The sequence below is a fragment of the Siphateles boraxobius genome, unplaced genomic scaffold, assembly GCF_051911475.1.
Source record: "Siphateles boraxobius isolate OS27281-9 unplaced genomic scaffold, OSU_SipBor_1 16, whole genome shotgun sequence".
NCBI lineage: Eukaryota > Metazoa > Chordata > Actinopteri > Cypriniformes > Leuciscidae > Siphateles > Siphateles boraxobius.
In genome coordinates, this window is record NW_027508766.1 from 2263693 (window position 1) to 2282806 (window position 19114).

The 19114-nt window shown below is 35.5% G+C and overlaps 1 protein-coding gene across 4 annotated transcripts in view; it reads right to left on the minus strand.

The window, feature by feature from the left end:
* Positions 1-284: 284 nt before the first annotated feature.
* fcho2 (FCH and mu domain containing endocytic adaptor 2) overlaps positions 285-19114 on the minus strand; it is a 48750-nt gene continuing 29920 nt past the window's right edge. The window contains exons 16-28 of one of the 4 annotated variants that reach the window (XM_077231097.1): positions 17262-17306; positions 16314-16359; positions 16111-16196; positions 11582-11697; positions 11380-11509; positions 10896-10955; positions 10395-10506; positions 10017-10172; positions 8735-8867; positions 4647-4846; positions 3997-4061; positions 2993-3157; positions 285-2811 (exon numbers count right to left, since the gene is read on the minus strand). In XM_077231097.1, coding sequence (XP_077087212.1) covers positions 2789-2811; positions 2993-3157; positions 3997-4061; positions 4647-4846; positions 8735-8867; positions 10017-10172; positions 10395-10506; positions 10896-10955; positions 11380-11509; positions 11582-11697; positions 16111-16196; positions 16314-16359; positions 17262-17306 — 1337 coding nt within the window. In that variant the 3' untranslated portion in view covers positions 285-2788. The remainder of the gene's footprint in view (positions 2812-2992; positions 3158-3996; positions 4062-4646; positions 4847-8734; positions 8868-10016; positions 10173-10394; positions 10507-10895; positions 10956-11379; positions 11510-11581; positions 11698-16110; positions 16197-16313; positions 16360-17261; positions 17307-19114) is intronic. The other 3 variants (XM_077231098.1, XM_077231099.1, XM_077231100.1) reach the window with 3 other exon arrangements.

Sequence of the window (19114 nt, forward strand, 5' to 3'; positions counted from 1 at the left end):
GCACTCCGGATTCCAACTTCAGGCTTAAATTACGTTCAGTTAAATAGCGAAAACGTTTAAACCAGCCATTTTAGCTGGAGACACATAGGAAAAAAAAGTTCACTCATCACAGACCAACATTTGTCTAAAATGACTCTGATGAAACGTATAAGCTACTAATTTTCATCTTGACTCATGACAAAAGGAGGTATTATTGGTTGAAAATTGAACTGAAGTTTTGAAAACATTAATTTCTGAATAGATATTCAAACGAAAAGGGGGAAAAAAAGGACAGACAAGTTAGCTTTCTGTGGTATTTCTTATATTTGTATAGATTTATATATTACACATTTATTACTGACACAGAGCGTCATAAAGCAGAGAAACATGGCGTAAATATTTGTCAAAATTTACATTAGGTGAGAAAAAAAAAAACAAACATTCACACAAATGTTTTAACATGCCATTGAATGTGGACATAAAAATAAAGAAATAAAAGAGACTTTTTTCTTTTAAATGTTCAAAAAAGACTTTGAATATTGACGTGATGGCTGTAGAGGCAGCAAGAACCAGCTCGCTAACTACACAATTAGTTCATATTCACTTGAAGAAACCAATATTGTATTGTATTTGGATGCTACATTGACCCGGATGTTCACCAGTTGATTTCTGCCTCTGTACTGACACCAACACCACATTCCATACTGAAAACAACCGAATTAAAATCACATATTTTTTAAAAAAAAATTTACACAAAGACAGTGAGGATTTTGAATATAAAATCTTAACGTTGTTACTTCACAAAACTGTTAGGCTGCTATCAAAGAGATAAAAAGTTCCTGGTGAAAACAAGACGTCAGTCTAAAGAACGTCATTGGTTTCAGATTCATGAAGATCCTTCATTGTTGGCGTTTAGTGTTTTTCATTTTAAGGTACAAATGGTGTCTGCTATGGCTGGGATTGGGGTAGCCCTTGAAGACGTGGTCCTCCACAGAGGACGAAGCAAATAGCCCTTGTATGGGGGACAGAAACCCTTAAATCACTGTGAATGCTCACCACTGGCTTCCAGCTCAAATTGAGAAATAAAGACTAAATGGAGAAAACTCTTGACGTTACTAAGATGATGGTGAACTGCTGTGGGACAAAACTAGTTAAATATTTAGAGATAAAAGAGTTAAAATCAATGCGTGGCAGTGGGGAAACTCTGGGACACTGCCCACATTTAATCTTCCCAGTAACTTCCATTGGCTCATTGTGCTTTGATCTGTATTTGGCAAACTTGCTCAAAGCAATTTTAACAAACTAACGTGTTCAGGTGATTATTAACATAAAACACTCAAAAACAGACGTGATGGCACATTTGGTGAAAACATATATACCGTGTCCCTTCAAATTACATTTACCTAAGAATTTGGTAGTCTGTTAATAACCTACACTGAAAAGTGTGCACGTTCATAATTCATCTTAATATGCTAATATTCAAAACATTTTGGTCTGTTTACCAACAAGGATCCCAAATACTCAGGTCAGTGTTTGTAATTAGAATAATCTCACAGTGAATTCTTTCGCTGGATATTTTGGTATTATTTCTGCTCAGATTTCAAAATATTCCATCTATACGGCCTGAGTTTTCAGAAAACTTTTGGATGATGTCTGTAACGGGAACAGCGCATGCTTTGCAGTGAACTGTTTGAAGGACAAAGGCTAAAGTTTAGGCAGTGTTTTCCCTTCAATATCCCATTAAGAAGCATAAAGAACTGAACTGGTTCTTCAAAAATGAAGGAAGAAGAAAACAAATGGGGAAACGTGTTCTTTTAGACTTAAACATGCAATTTTTCCTGTACAATTATTTTAAGTAAAGAGGCACTGAGGTCAGTGTATATACATTTTCTTTTGCTGTTAAGCAAGACACACAACTAACCAGTAGGTTCTCTTAACAATGTTAAAGTGAAAATGGCACTAAACTGTAAAAACAATCCATAAATGTCATTTTGAAAGCTTATACCTTCATTGCACATTCATAATAATAATAAAAAACAACTGAAAGAAAAAAATAAAACTGAAAACATTAGAAATTAGGGGAAAACAATCTGAATTTAGCAGACGAATGTGCAATGCTCAGCTATGAAAAAGATCATGGCATTCTAGACAAGTAAGGCGTTCTTGTGAGCATGAAGTGATCTATTGCTGAGGCATTTTCTCCTGTCTCTCCTTTTTTCATTGTTTTTTCCCCTCCTTTTATTCTCCTCATTGTCATTGTGACTGACTAACTGACTTTGTGAATACAAATGGAGAAGTGAATGCTCAACAAATATCCAAAAAGATTGTTAGTGCAGTGTTTTTTTGTCCTTTTTTGTTTTGATATGCTGTATGTTTATGCACATATAATTCATATTACAAATTGTTAACTATACATATCAAAATAACATACACCACAGTTCTGACTTTATAAAAGTCTGAATAGATCAAAAAGTATCAAAGATTAATGATTTCATTCGCCAGTATCCTGACATTCCTCCTTCTTTCTTTTCTTTTTTTTTATTTTTCTTTGTACACAGTGTTTGATACTCAGTGCTACGTTAGCGTGTAGTATAAAAATCTCGAATCTCCAGAAAGGTGCTTCACTGGAACTGGATCGTTCAGAACGCAGAGAGGAAACAGAAGCATGAGAGGCTTTCACCCAGATAGCCCACTTTTTCCATCCCCTCTAACAATCCTCCATAAATATCATCGAGAACCAGTGACAGAATTAATGAATGAACAGAAATTAACCTCCAGATTCCTTGAATTTGAGAGCGGATCTCAGATCTCAGCAGTCAGCCATATAGCGACCTGTGAATGTAAACAAACACATACTGATATTTAATATCCTCTCAGCTCAGCCATTTCAAAGACAAAACTACCCTGAAAAGACGCTTGACTGAAAACTCTTGAGATATAAGCTAATACATAATAACAAATCTTCTGGTGATAGTGTATCTGGTGCTTTGGACAAGTCCACAATCATTCTTACCACTGGCGAATCTCTTCTTATTGAGGGAGAGCCGGTAACCGGAGCCAACTAGTTCCATATCTACACCAGACAGAGTGCTGCCCTCGCTGAAGAACTGAACAGCCAGGGTGGCAGGGATGGATGGACCATCAGACAGCTCAAACTTTGCCCTCAAAGAACCAGATCCTGACACATACATACACACTGTCAATATTGAAGTACTTTGTGCCAGAAGACTTTTTAATCTTTACAACATTACAACACAAAATTACATTGTGGCAATCTAAAAATAGATTTTGACCATTTCATTTTGCCTTTAAAACTCTTATGTAAATTCCACTATTTGCATGGGAAATGAGAAACAGCCCTGTAATGCACTTTATTACAAGTTGAGTGTTTACTTTTGAGTTCAACGCAGGTTGTGCGCAACAAACTTCCTTATTCTGTGAAACAGTTCGCAACACTTCTGGTTCAGGTCTTTTGCATGCGATTCGTTAAATATAGAGGCTTTTTTTTTTTACTCGAGATACCCTCAGAGGAGCGAGCAAAGATGAGCACTACCGATGTCCATCACATATGCAGATTGATATCTATTTTTTTGTTTTGTTTTCTTCTTCTCACTAACATTTAAATAGAATAAAACACCAACAATTAAAAGGACTAGCTAAGGTAGCCGATTACCTTAAAAGTCCATAGATATCGCCGTCAGTTTGCACTGCTGTTAACACTTTCTCCGACGAGAGGATGCAACGAGATCCATTTTCCTGTTTGTTCATGTGATGTTTTATTTAACTGCCCCACAAGTATAGAACAAGGTTGTTTTGCACCTTAGTTTCGTAAATCTTTTTTTTTTTGGTTTGTTTTTTTAAAGGAAGTTTTGAGTTTTAAAAGTTTGTTTATATTTTATTTCAAATGATCATTGAAAATGTTATTTTAAATGATATGAGATACACAGAGATGCTACTTTAACAATGATATGCAGCAGTGAATCAAAATCTTGGTTGACAGTGGTGTATTTAAGTTACCTTCATTTTCAGACTTGACAGAGATGTCACTCAGTTTCCATAATGTCTTACTCGTTTCCGCATTCCTAATTAAAACACAGTAACAATCAAATAGTTAAACTGAGCTGTGTAAGTGGCTCAGTTAATGCATACAACATCATACAACATCATTCAACAATTTGTGGTCTGTAAAAGTAAAAAAAAGAAGAAAAGAAATTACTATATTTGTTCAGCAAGGATGCATTAAACTGATCAGAAGTGACAGTGACTTTTACATTGCTACAAAACATTTCCACTTCAAATAAATGCTGTTCTTTTGAACTTTGTATTATTCATAAAACAATCCTGAAAATAAAAAAATTATCAGTTTTCTCAAAAATATTATGCAGCACAACTGTAAAATGTAACAGGAATAAATTACAATTTAAAATATATTAAAATAGAAAACAATTATAGAAAATAATAATAATAATATTTCACAATATTGATGTTTTTACTATATTTCTGATCAAATAAATGCACTATTTATGGTGAGCAAGAGAAAAAAAACAACCCCAATTTTGTATATAATTTAATATTCCAGTGATTGGGTCCATACTTCAGTGTTTATTTGTATAACAAAATATTGCGTGTTTGTTTGTGTGTTTATGTGCCTACACCCTCCAACTCACCAGATGGCGTTGGGGAGTGACTGCATGTTGGTGACCCCGCCATTGACAGGCACTAACACCTGTAGGTTGGTGAGCGCAACAGGGGGCTGCATGGCCTCTGGGTTGTATCGGTAGTCCACTCGCAGGTCTGTTGTAGTAGGGGCACATTTCCAGTACACCACGAGATTCAGAGGCGTCGACTGAATCCCATTTGAACATGCCTGAGAAAGGAGGGCCAAAAGATCTTTGCAAAAGATCACCACCCGAGAACAATGGCTTATCATCAACCGGATTTACACAAAAATAATCAGGCGAACTAAAGATCACTAGTACATATGCAAAATAGCTGTACGACTAATCGTAAAAATATTGTGATCTCGATTCAAACACCAACGTGATCTTATTTCTAAATGACGATTAACCTTTCACAAGTAGGTTCACAGCAGAGGTGGAAAGAGTAATAAAATATTCTACTCAAGTAAAAGTACTACTACTTCAATGAAATTTTACTTAAGTACAAGTAAAATTACCGGTCTAAAAATCTACTCAAGTAAAAGTAAAAAGTAGCTCATTTAAAATGTACTCAAGTAAAAGTTACTGAATGACTTTCTTTAACAGCGGGGTGGGGTGGGGGGCTCTTCCGTGTAGGGTTATAATGGTATAAGATTTTGGTATAAGTATGATAACGTCTCCGAAAATATCACGGTTTACAGTATTAATCAATTATTAAATAAATAAACTGTATTATTAAACTATGGTTATTATTATCATCAGTTAAAATGACAATTAAATGAAAGAAAACAGGGTTTTTTGGGGTTGAATGAATGCTTTTATTATAACAAACTTGAAACCATTGGTTTGTTTTGTTTATTAAAATTTCAATAAAACGAATCAATTAAATTCAATAATTGATAATGAATTAGATTAACAACTTGTTTTTAACATTAATAATTTATTAAAATGTTTAAGAATAATAAAGTCCTATGAAATGTATTTTATTCAGAAAATTAATGTTTTTTATGATTTAATCCAAATATATTATCAAAAACGGTGGTAATCAAATGAAAATTTAAACTTGTGTCCTTTTATTTTTTGAGGAAGAGCTGCAAAAACAGATTTACTAAATTAAACAATGGACAAAAAATATATTCCTTAAATAATGTTTAAATAAATTGTATTATTATTGTTGTTGTTATTATTTTGAGGAGTATGTTCTATTGTATGCCTACAATAGAAATACATTTCTGTCATAATTTCTCCTAGTTAAACCAAACTTTTATTTTGACGGGTTGTAGTGAAGACCGGTTTCAAAGTGTATTTGACAATGTTTTTTCTCAAATAAAATGGTGAAAATGCTCAATAGGCGTTCTCTCAGAGCAGCTCTGGAAATGTTCATGCATTCATGTCCTCACATTGTTTGTGAGATGCTGAAAACAGCATGTACTTGAGTAGCCTATGTAGTAACTTAGACCAAACGGAACAGCTCATTCACACCGATTCACAAAGAAACGCAGAACAAGCAGGTTATATATTTACATAGCAGTATTCTTGCGCTTAAATATTCACAGACCATGTCGCGATTGGATTTATTGCACAGTTCTACTTTCCATGTATTCATCCATCCATCATTTTGCATGTTTTAGCCTACGTGGCATCTGCGTTATGTAAATTCCATTTTCATGACTGGATTCCGGGATTCCCTCTGCATCACGTAAATCATTCGGCCTTACTTTATAATCGGGACATACCTTTATCTGCAGGGGGATGGTGTTCTATGTATCCTCCTTTTGCAGCCACTTTGTGTCCACATTTTTTGCAAATTGGATATCTATCCTCGAGGACAACCACACTTTTTTCTACATCCAAGGTATTTCCATACTGGCCATAATTCGCTTCATAAGAATTCGAGGGCGCTCCGCTTTCAGCTTCAGCTGGGTCTGCGTCACCTTTTTTGCGTGTTTGTTCTCCCGCCCTTCAATCAATGCAGTAGTTTCCGGAGTGTGATTTTTTTTCTCCCTTGTATTATTTTTTACTCAGTAACGGATATGATTTCAAATGTAGCGAAGTAAAATACTTCAAACAAAACATACTTAAGTAAAAGTAAAATAACGAGTAACGCGAGTAAATGTAATTCGTTAGTTTCCACCTCTGGATCACAGCAAACATTCGAATCTGTGTTCACGCTGCCGCTGACCCAGAGGGAGTAGTTGTTCATGTATTGGTATGAAACCACTTCACAAACAGTCTTTATTTGACTAATTCTGTTACAATAATACAAATGATCACAAAAGTACTGTATAATTCGGATATAAACACTGATGTCTATGGTAGTGATCAAAATAGAGTAAATCTCCTTTTTTTTACACAAACTGTTACACCAGTAGGTGGCAACAAGTGACAGTTAAGAAATATACAGTATATGTCATTAAATCATTCATTCAAGAGATTTGTTTAAAAATTATGCTTAAAAATGTATAATACAGAATTATTTATTGCTTCCGCGTAGCCATGTGAACCGGAACTATTTTGACAACGTTTTATCTGTACAGAGGTAAAGGGAAGGAGAAAGGGGCCTTCACAGGGGAGAGACTAGTTGACACTTCAGGACTGCATTGTTGTCGTGTCCAGGCTCAGGTCCTTCATCAGGTCTGGATACAGCCTGGATCCTGCGGACTGCGGTAGAGACTAATATTAGCCTAGACGCCATTCTTCTTATGATGTAACAAGTACATCAGGATTTATGGGGAGTGTTCCCGGTTCCGGCTGACATAATCTATGCAGCCTAACATTGAATTATAGAAGTTTATAATGTGTTATGTGTATGCTAGGTCAAAGACATGTGTTTTTAGTCTAGACATAACCTGACTGAGAGTGTCTACTTCCCGGACAATGTTAGGAAGACTGTCCCAGAGTTTTGGTGCTAAATAGGAAAAGGATCTACCGCCAGCATTATCGACTGGCCAGAGTTTTGAGATCGCAATAGACGTGAAGGACTATAATGCGTTAAGAGCTCGCTCAAGTCCTGGGGAGCTAAACCATTTAGTGTTTTGTAAGTAATCAGCAATATCTTAAAATGTATACAATGTTTAATAGGGAGCCAATACAGTGTTAACAAAACCAGGCTGATATGGTCATACTTCCTGGTTCTGGTAAGAACTCTAGCTGCTGCGTTTTGGACTAGCTGTAGTTTATTAAGCGTGCAGGGCAACCACCCAGTAGAGCATTACAATAATCTAGACTTAATGTCATGAACGCATGAACTAATTGTTCCGCATTTGTCATTGAGAGCATATGAAGTAATTTAGATATATTTTAAAGATGGAAGAATGCGGTTTTACAGATACTAGAAACGTGACTTTCAAATGAAAGATTGGCATCAAAGAGCACACCCAGGTTCCTAACCGACAACGAAGACTTGACTGAGCAGCCATCAAGTGTTAGACGGTATTCTAGGTTATTACGTGTGGAAGTTTTTTGTCCAATAATTAGAATCCTTGTTTTTTCAGAATTAAGTAGCAGGAAATTACTAGTCATCCAGTTTTTTATATCAGCTATGCTATAGGTTAATTTTGTGAATTGGTAAGTTTCATCAGAGAGTGAGGAAATATAGAGCTGAGTATCATCAGCATAACAGTGAAAACTAGTGCCATGTTTCCTAATGATATCTCCTAAGGGTAGCATGTACAGAGTGAACAGCAACAGTCCTAGTTCTGAGCCTTGTGGTACGCCATACTGAACTTGTGATCGATAAGACATCTCTTCATATACCGCTACAAACTGTTAACAGTCAGATAATGCAGCACTAAGAGTGAGTGAGTCGTTGAATAATTTATTCAAACTGCTTTTTTAAATAACACAAATTAATTAAATCATTTTAATTAGACTGCAGCAATTACCATTTTGTCAGAACCTCTAGAAAATTACATGTTATTTTGTTTAGTTGTCTATACAAAAAAAAATGGTGATTCTCAATTTATCCAGAATCGTGCAGCTCTAATATGCAAGCATACTAGAAAAGCTAGTACTAACAAGCTTTACTCACGTGTTTCTTGAAGAATTCATGGACTAACAGTACTATCCCAAAGGTAACAGAATGGAAAGCTATGAACCTGGTACTTTAGGATGTCCACGTTGTAATAGGATGCAGCAGGATTCTGCTCAGAGCTCTTCCTGAGGTACGCCGTCAATGCAGACATATTCAGCCAAAAGTCCTTAGTGTTTGTGTCACTCTGGGAGGAGTCACTGGAGTCACACACACACATAGAGAAAACAGTATTAGGAGCTCAATAATTCAATGCCGTGTGTCATCGGAGCAGCATGGAATAACTAACCCTAGTCCAGCAGCTCAACTATTAAAACACAAATCCCTCCTGATTTGAATAGTCATGCCTTGGAACTGCTGGCACGAACTCACACAACAAGTGCAGGGTGAGTTTAGCCTGAGCACTTTAGCGAACATGATGCTACTATATGGAATCATAAATAAAGTAAAAAGGCTGTTACAAATATACAACATGTTTGAGAATTTTCTCATACACGCATGATTTTTTTTATTATTATTATTTTGGTAAAACTTTACAATAAGGTTCATTAGTTAACATTAATTAATGTATTAACTAACATGAACTAACAATGAGCAAAACATTTGTTACAGTATTTATTCATCTTTGTTAAGGTTAGTCAATAAAAATAAAGCTGTTCATTGTTTGTTCATGTTAGTTCACAGTGCATTCACTAATGTTAAAAAATACAACTTTTGATTTTAATAACGTATTAGTAAATAATGAAATTAATATTAAGTAAGGGATAATGTACATCGAGCCAGTTGTTCTCTCAAAATTAACCCTGACAGGGTGATAAGCGGAGGTAATACGTGTAATATTAATAATGTAATATTTTACTAGGTCTTTAAACACAAAGCTTCCGTGGAGAGCAGTTGCAGCGTGGCAAGTTTAAACTAGACAGACATTTAAGAGATACGGTATACAGTCATACCACTTATTATACAGCATTTCGCCACATAAATAATTATGGAGATAAGAGATATTGACTTCTGATTAAACTCTTTTAAAATCGTACCTGCTTGTATCTTATAATCAACAGTGTACAAAACAATAGTCACAAAATGGCAGCAGCTGCCTTTGTATGAAACAAGAGAGCGAGTCCACGATACTGGATGACATAATTAAAACACTGTACACAAAATATTCTTTTAATAATTGATTAGCTCACCAAATGCAAAACTTCCACAAAGAAAAAATATTCCTAGCAATGTATAGCGCTGCTGACTTCAGTAACCCGGATGTTAAATGACTATTTGAAAAACTGCGCCAAAAACTCATAACAGTAGCGTAACAGCAGAAACACGTTACTGTAAAGGCACACACTCACCTGTGCAGTAGTTGCTGGTTAGGCATAATTTGCTCTAATCTGCTAGTGTTTGAGAGTTTGAAGCTGAGTACAGCAGGAGACAGACTAGAGGTGAAAATCTTGATGATGCCGCTAGGGAAGGACAGGGTCATGTCTCCTGTGATCTTCACAATGCACCTAAAATCACATTAAAAAAAATAATTGTACAGAGATCACACTCACAAAGAGCCACTGAAATATGTCAGAGCTTAGAATATCTAGACTAATGAACTAATTAATTATTTTTGAAAAATATGATTTTTCCATTACTTTTTAATTCTATGATATTTCAAGGTTTGGTCATGTGTATAGTATGTAAAGTCTGTGTGGTCTTGGCAGGGCAGATGTCATAAAACTCACTTGCTGGGATCTGCTCCTTTGAAATACGCATTAACCGACTCTGTGAATGCTACAGCAATGGGCAATGCATCCTGGGAAGCCAGTGTCACTGGACTGGGCCCACGAGATATCCCTATGAGGGAAAGGATCAGGAGAAAGACAGACAATAAAAAAACAGACATCCAAGTATGAATAAAAAATAATAGAGGCGTTCTGAGGAATGCGTTTCAGTTAAGATAATTAAAACCTCTGCAGTGACAAACAATGACAGGTCAACAGGTAAAAGCCAAGGAAAAGACATCATCCGCACTATTTCTGCCATGCATCCTCATTAGCCACAATGCATCAGACGCACAATAGTCAGTTTCACAATTAGAGCTCATTCACATGGTGAGTCACAGAATGAGAGTAGTTATGGTTTAGTAGATGGGGCAATGCATTTGGTTGATCAAGGAGAGATGATCATTCTTGAGTCAGTTAGTAAGTTAGAACAAATGTTCTTCTGAGTTCTTTCCACTCTACCTGCCGGAGTTTCACATCTCTTCTCAAAAGTGGGCAGTTTCCCCACAAAAAGATCGTCCTCTTAATTCAAAATGAAGAGGAGGAAACCAAAAAAAGGAAAGAAAAAAAAAAACAGGGCGAGAACACAGTTCACCAGTTTAGAATGAGGATGGAATGATCTGGTGAGTGATGTTTTGACCATACGATTAAAATACAATGTGTAGAATATTATCTGTGCATATTAGCTTTCCTTACACAAGGACATGAATATAAAAAATATTTAAAAAAAAACATTTTGAAAGATATCCTGTATCCTAGTAACCATACAGTATACAGTATGAATGATGACTTTATTGTTATAATGATGAAGTAATACATTTATTAAATGATAAATGATATGAAGTATTCCTACATTTTGTAAGCCTGATGTGAATGTGGATGATGTGAAAAAATATTTAGTTTGTGCAGCTTGTGTTCACAGGAGTGTGTGAGACTGAAGACTCACCGACAGTAGGTGTGTTGCTGGTGCTCAGGGAGGTGTTGGAGCTGAGAGAGGAGGAGCTCTCGGCACGAGCCAGAGGAGCAGCGGGAGGAGGGCTTGAGTTGGACACCTTAGGAGGGCTGAACGGCCGGCCCTGCAGAAAACAACCAACTGATTAATAATTCACTGCATTCAGGGAGAATCAGGAAATATCTTCTTTACTCACAGCCTCATTGATGCCCGCCAGCTTGGCTGCTGCCAGTTTGGGCCGTGATAATGGCCTTGGAGGAGGGACTATGACTGCTGTGCCCAGGGGAGTAGTCGGCCTGTTTGGAGGTGGTACTGTGCATGAAAAAATAAATAAAAAAGACGACAAATTTTAGAACCACAAGATGTACGAAAAAAAGGGGAAAATACGGAGACAGCACCCTCTGAGCATGATTTAAAAATCAACAATGCTGAAAAACATTCAAAATGTTGCTATACTGGATTTGGCATTATACAGAAAACAAGCTAACAGTCAAATCCAAAGATTACACCTGATGTTCAGTCACATGCAATGGCCAATGTCACAATATAAACATATTCAAAAAAAATAAGAATAAGAAATTATAAGACCAGGTAAGGAAACTGAAAGAAACATGCACACTTTAAACCATCTTAGTCATTATGTTCTGATTTTAGAAAACATTGGATATGATATTTATGAACAGGTTTGCAGACACATATTAATTTAAGTAATTGTACTGTTATTTCGTGTAGCTGAACCAAAATTATTTGGAAAAATAAAAAAATAAAATAAAAAAAAATGAAAAATACATGGAAAACAAAATGTATTGAATAAAATATATGATATAAAACCAAACAAAATTAAATGAAATAAAACCAAACTTGGGTCCCACATTTTTTTACTCTATCTAGCTACACAATAATAAAGACTATGATGGCTTACATGTGATTATTTGGTTACATTTGTATTATTCAAATAAATAAAACAACACAGAAAACACAAAAATAAATAAATGTTCAACAATCAAACAACAAAATTCAAATAAATCTAACTCTACCTGAAGAAAAAAAAAGAACAAATAAAAAGAAATCCAAACAATTACAATGAAATAAAATAAGTTGTAAAAACATCAGGATTGTTAAAATCTCAGTATATTTATCTCACTGTCATGTAGCTATGGGACAGTGTTGGAACATGCTTATGAAATCTCTCATTCCTCAATATTACCATCCTGCATGGATCGGGCTGGTGCTTCCTTTAGAGAAGGGGTGCTCTCCTCTTTCCCAATGCTGCCAAATGGGTCACCAGTCTCTCTGAAGAAAAGCTTAGGCTGTTGAGACACAGGCACTGACCGAGGTCTCGCTGGTTGATGGGATGCTCCACGACATGGCACAAAGGCATCATTGAAGGCAATCCATTGGCTCTGGGCCCAGGATGAAAGTGTGTCTGGACCAGCGACGGGAGCACTGAGAGGGGGCTTGTGGGTAGCGTAGTCCTTAGGAAGAGCTTGTAGGGCAGGAGGTACGCTCAGAGCTCGAGTTGGGCCAGGACGGAGGGGGACAACAGCCTCGTCGGGGAGACAGGAGGAGGGAGGAAAGGGGAGAACAGGGAATGACGGGATGCACGGCTTGGCGAGACTGGCAGGAGAAGGGAGTTTGGAGGGAACGGGCAAAGCAGGAGGCTCGGTAACATCAAGACAGATTGCTGAAGGAGAGGTGGGCTCCGACTGTAAATCCACTTCTGTTACAGGGGTCATCAGAGAGAAAAGAGTAATGATACTTGTAAAAATGTACCACATACTGACAGGCATGCTGAAAAGACTACATGAAAAAATTAAAAAATATGAAAGAAACACAGATGACCTGGATATGTGTATATGCAGAGGAGGTGCTTTGTTCTCTTAATGTGAATGTGTAGTACAGCTCTATATTTTACATTATTAGAAAATTAGAAAATATGTGTAATTCTTTACACATAAATAAAGAAAATGTCACATGAACAGAAAACCAGTAATACTAAAAAAGTATAATCGGGGGAAAGCCTTTTTTTAAATGATCAGTGAAAATGATATATATATATATATATATATATATATATATATATATATATATATATATAAAATACAATTTAAATAGAGTAAAATATTATAAGAATACAATTATAAAAAAATAAAATGAATACATATAAAAATAATGAAAATATAAATATAATAAAAAAACAATTTTAAGTAAAACAAAATATTATAAGTGTACATTTAAAAAACAACAACAAAAAACAACGGAAACATTATTATAAAATAATGTTCAAAATATTGTGGAATCCTACTGAAATATGTATTTTTAAATATCCCTTAAAACATACTGTAATGTGGTAATTCTAAGCAAATGATCAGCAAACCTTCATTCGCTCCTGTTAGTCTTTACTGATACAAATACAAAAAATACATTAATAAATAAAATACTGACATAGACGAGGGGCAAAAGGATATAAAATTGTTAAAAGGTGTCAGTGTGTAAATTCTGTCATTATTTTACTCACCTATATTGTTCCAAACCTGCATGACTTTGTTTCACACGAGAGTAAGTAAATGATTATACTTTTTTTTGTAAACTATCCTTTAAGTACAATAAATTGCGTCTCTGTGTCTATCTTCTGTGTGCAGAAAATGTAAAAAACAATAAACAAAAAAACAAAACAAAAAAACCACTTATTTTCAGAGATATATCTCTAAGAAATATTAGGATCTTTAGCTGCTAGTTGTTAGTGAGTTCAAGCAAAACATTCCTCTGATCATTCACATTTTTGCATATTTCTTTGCCATTAGGGTAAGTGTCTGTTATGGGAAAAGTTCTATTCTGAAGAATAAACTGCAGGCATGGGTTATACGCATTACCTGGGTCTTCAAAAACCTCATCATTTATATGCAGTGGGGGAGATGTGGGGAAAGATGTTAAGAAGAGAGAAGCCAACTCTAAGAAAAAGAGCATTGAACAAATACAAAGCAAAGATGAGAAAAAAAGAAAGAAAAGAAGTCAATGTAAATTAGACTAAGTTAAAACATATTAAGGCATGGAAGAAATAAAATACTTAAAAGCTATGGAAAAACACCTAAATAGCACACACAGAATTTATAATAAAATGCAAGTGCAATACCTTGCTACGTTACTAATATCCTCTTCACAGCTTTTTTTGTTCATTTGCCAGGTCAGAACTATAACAAGATCATGTTTGACAACGTCTGTGACACGGGGACTCTAAACTCCGCCCTCTGACCTCTGAAGGTGCCAATTAACTTTGGATTATGATTGGCCCTCGTGGATAAGGTCAGAGCTTGAATGACGGGTTGGATTTTTATAGTGACTGCATTGAGTGGCTTATCAGAGAGAAAAGCACTCACTTGTTTGCAAACAACGCCTTAATGTCAAACTAAAATGTACCAATTTCTGCCCAAATAAAGTATTACAATAATTTAACTAGTAAAAAAAAAAGTCTGAAATATTTCCAACATTATAATTCAAATCAACAACAAAAAAAGTGCATATTACGTACATAAAGTTTGTACTACTTTGCACCTCATTTTTGTTAATGTACATCTAAAAGATAATATTTAAATTTGGTCAAAACCACATACTGTCAACTGCACTATTGCCCAGGACATAGAAGCTCCTAATTCCCAGATGTCAAAATAACATTTCATTTCAACAATCAAGGTCAAGAGCTTTCAGAGAGAGACAGAGATGAGAGTAGAGCGTGAGGAAACACTGACCGTACTCACGCAATACACACAGGAATCTTATTAATGGCTCAAGATCCAACGCATTTGTAAATCATACATAAAACCCATTCTTATGTAAAACTGACATTTAATTCAATGGGAAATTTTATGTATGAATGGATTAACAGCATGAACGATTTACAAAGAATTTTAATTTGTTTTGTGTTTCACAAAAAAAGCCTAGGGTGTGTAAAATTCTGTAGAAAAAAATTGGGATGAAGAGAATGAAGAGACTACGGAAACAGCATTCCTCCAACAATAAGTCAAGAAATTAAATTATCAGCAAATAATTTAGATATTTTTTAAATTCCTGTTCTATAATATCAAAATGCAAAAAACAAAAGTGAACAAAAATAGACTAAACAAGCGAACAACAAAAAACACGTTTTTCCCATGGCATTCACAAAAGATGTTCTAAGATGCTTTAGCACAGGATAGAATGATACAGTTATACAGTGAGATATGAAGTCGCTGTGGGATACGATGGTTTCCGTGACAACAGCATCCTGAGCAAGCTCTCTAGAGGCGGCTGTTGTGGACTGGAAAAGCCCAGCACTTTCCCCAGCCTGTAAGCATCATCAATAATAAAGGAGGTCAGACCTAAGACAAGCCTCCCAGAGACTGGGGGATGGAGGAGGTGGAGGGGTGAATGACTTACGACTGTCTGCTTGTACAGTGTGTGTGTGTGTGTGGTCGATAAAGAACGTTTTGACTCCATCACTGCCAAGCTGTACTCTGTCATTGAGATTATTGTAGTTGTTAACCAATACTTTACTGAAATGTAATTGTACTTTAATATACATTACATGCCGTTTTGTGAAACTCTGAGATATAAGGAAAAAGGAACCACTGGGATTTGGATTTATAAATGATGTCTAGCAACAATAGTTCACTGATGTAGTAATGACATAAATACAGAGCTGTACCCCGAAGAGTGTGCAATTGCTGTATTACAACAGAAGAGTATTACCTGACGAGAGGGGTAGAGACGAGCTGGAGCCGGTGCTAGTCGGGCGAAACGGATCCAAAGACAGCAGGTCATTACTGGCTAATCTACTGTTTGAAGTTTAAAAAAAAACTTATGAAAGTTGTACAACATAGTGCATAAATGGTTACACTTTTGATTTAAAAAAAGGGTGAACAAATAAAGGTTAACAGCAGAATTTCTCTTACTCATTAAAGGATGGCTGTGGTATCTTGTGTCGTGTCAGTTCATCACCTGTAGATCAATGAGAAATATGCAATTGAGTAACGGAGAAACTCTTCAGGCTTTATTTGTGATCTGCTGGTGGCCGGTTGCATAAACTGATTTGACTAGTCTTAAAAGTTAGTCATCTAATTGTTTTCGTCAAGACTGGTTTTAACTTCTAAATATCAAGGTAGAATGGTCTAATTTGAATCGGAAAAGTAAGACTGATCACCTCTTGTCTCACTGCTACTAGTTTTGGTCAAACTAGTTCTTATAACAGTCTTAACATAGTGGCTACGTTTATGCAACTGGCAGCTGGAGCCTGTTGCAAGAAACCCCTTAAATTTAGTCTATAAAGCCATCAACAATTATAATTTCTTAACTTAAGGGGTTCTCGTAACTGGGCACTGCTCATTAGGTCTCGATTAAAAATGCAGCTCATGTGTTTCATGAAGTAAATATGATGTTATATATCATATGATGCTAGATTGTTGCATGTAAAAATAAAAACCTACATGGAAACCAGAAACCTACAATAGTCACTAATGTTTCTGACCATTAAGTGCCATGTTAGTAGAGGACTTTGCTACATGAGACACATGTCAATGCAACCCCATTTGTAACACTAAATACATACATTTAAAATCGCAAGCTATAAATGATCGGCATAGTACATTTGAAATGGTATGTATTTGAGACCAAATCCCAACGACATACAGTATATTATACACAAAGGACAAATGACAGTGTTAAAAGACAACAGCATAAATTAGTAATGCTAATTTTTGTACAAATAATTAATTTTGTAATTTGCACATTTTGTTTTTCATTTTTACTAGCTCCACAGGAACCCCTTATTCCCACCAACACAAATGCAGCCTCGGACCAAAAGAGAGCGAGTGCGCTGACTAAGATTCCGGAGGAATACTCACCTGTCTTTGGATTTACAGAAGGGAATGTGTGTTGTCGTGTCATTCCTAAAGTGAGTGTGTTTGAGATCCACATTTACAATAACATTCAGTTCTGAATATTCTTCAGTTTATTCTATATGTCCATTTGTATGCCTGTTATATGCCTATTTGCCCACGTGCAACATATTACCGGTAAGTTTTAAACAGTAAAGAATATGAGACACACGTCAGATTCTGGACTGACAGTAACACTGATCTTATCTATAATCGCTAAATTTCATATTACCATATTGGATATTGGCCGATGGTACAATTTTTTATTTGAACAGTATCAGATGATATTGGATGTTTAACTGCACACATTTACTTTACCTTTGCTGTCATACAATGCTCAGTAAAGTTAATCTTTAAAAACACCTAATAATTTAATAACAATGTGAAATGGGTCCTATTATGCCCTTTTATGAAGTCTTGATTTTGAGTTCGGGGTGTACTAGAATGTTTTCATGCTTGATTGTTTAAAAAACGCATTCTTTTTCACATATTTTACATTATTACAGTACCTCTCTCCGCAGTCTGGCTCGAACATGCCAATTTCGATGAAGCCCCTCCTTCCAAAATACGAAATGTGCTGTGATTAGTTAGATTGCCCAGTGTGCTGTGATTGCCACCTCTTGTTCGGGAAAAGTCGCGCCCCTCCATTACTGCGAGTTATTCTCTAGTGTAAATATTAAGGTTATTTCAAACTTCCACTTGAGCCCGATTCAGACCCTGACAATGTTAACGAACAAGAGATCCGTTGTGCAGAACGGATTTCACAGGATGTTTCAGAGTGGTATGTATTTTTAAATTTTCTTATAAATTTTATGTACGATGTTATACACCATTTAATCGTGATATTTGTCGGAAAACTAAGATAATACAAACAGTAATCGATCACAAAATCATGATTAATTTTCCTAAGGCAAGAGTTTAAGCAACAGAAAACAAGCTGTTCTTCATAAAATGTGCAGCGCACAGATAAACTTTTGGGTTTTATTGTCCAGGAACAGTGCTTAAAATAAAAGTTTGTCAGCCTTGGAAGGTCAAACAAATGAGTTTTGGAAATGTTGTGGGGGAAAAAACGCATCTCTTCAACATAGCGACAACACTGTCTTCTCTAATGCAGCTCACCCAGGCGTTGTCCCCTTTTTTGCGTATTCTGTGGGTGGAGATTATTTAAATGAGGAACATTATGACTTCATAAGATCCGGAAAAAATTGCGTTGTAGTCCAAACAAACCGTTCGCTGTAGCTCTTGAAAAGTATTAAAACATAAAAATAATAAAACATTTATTTGAGCTTGATTTATTTATCATGACTTTGAGCTTTGAAACCTTGCAGGTCTTTTTCATGCTCAAGCAGCAACATTACACACTAATCTTAAAAAAATTGGAAAAGCATAATAGGACCCCTTTAAATATAATCTTTAGAAAATCTCAAAATGAATGTACATTTTTCATAAATTATGATTTTTTTCTTCAATTCTTTCCAACAACATTAAGCATAATTTGTGTTGACCAAAAAAATCAAATTGTAAATTGGATTTAAACAAGTTTCCTTTTAACATATAGAGAAAGAATACTTATAATAGCATCTTAATGTGATTTGAGATAGAACACCAGGAGGTTGTGGTAAATCTGCTCTTTGAAGAATTGTTTACCGTTTCAGTGCAAGAATAACAAAACGTTTCTACTGTGATCTCAATTACTATGTCTTACGGATTTAAAAGTATGCAAAACTTTCCTAGGAGGTTAAAATCGTCGCTCTTGATGTGAGAACATGCCGCAGTGTAAACACTACATTCTGGCATGCATCTGTGTTCGTTTAAGCCAC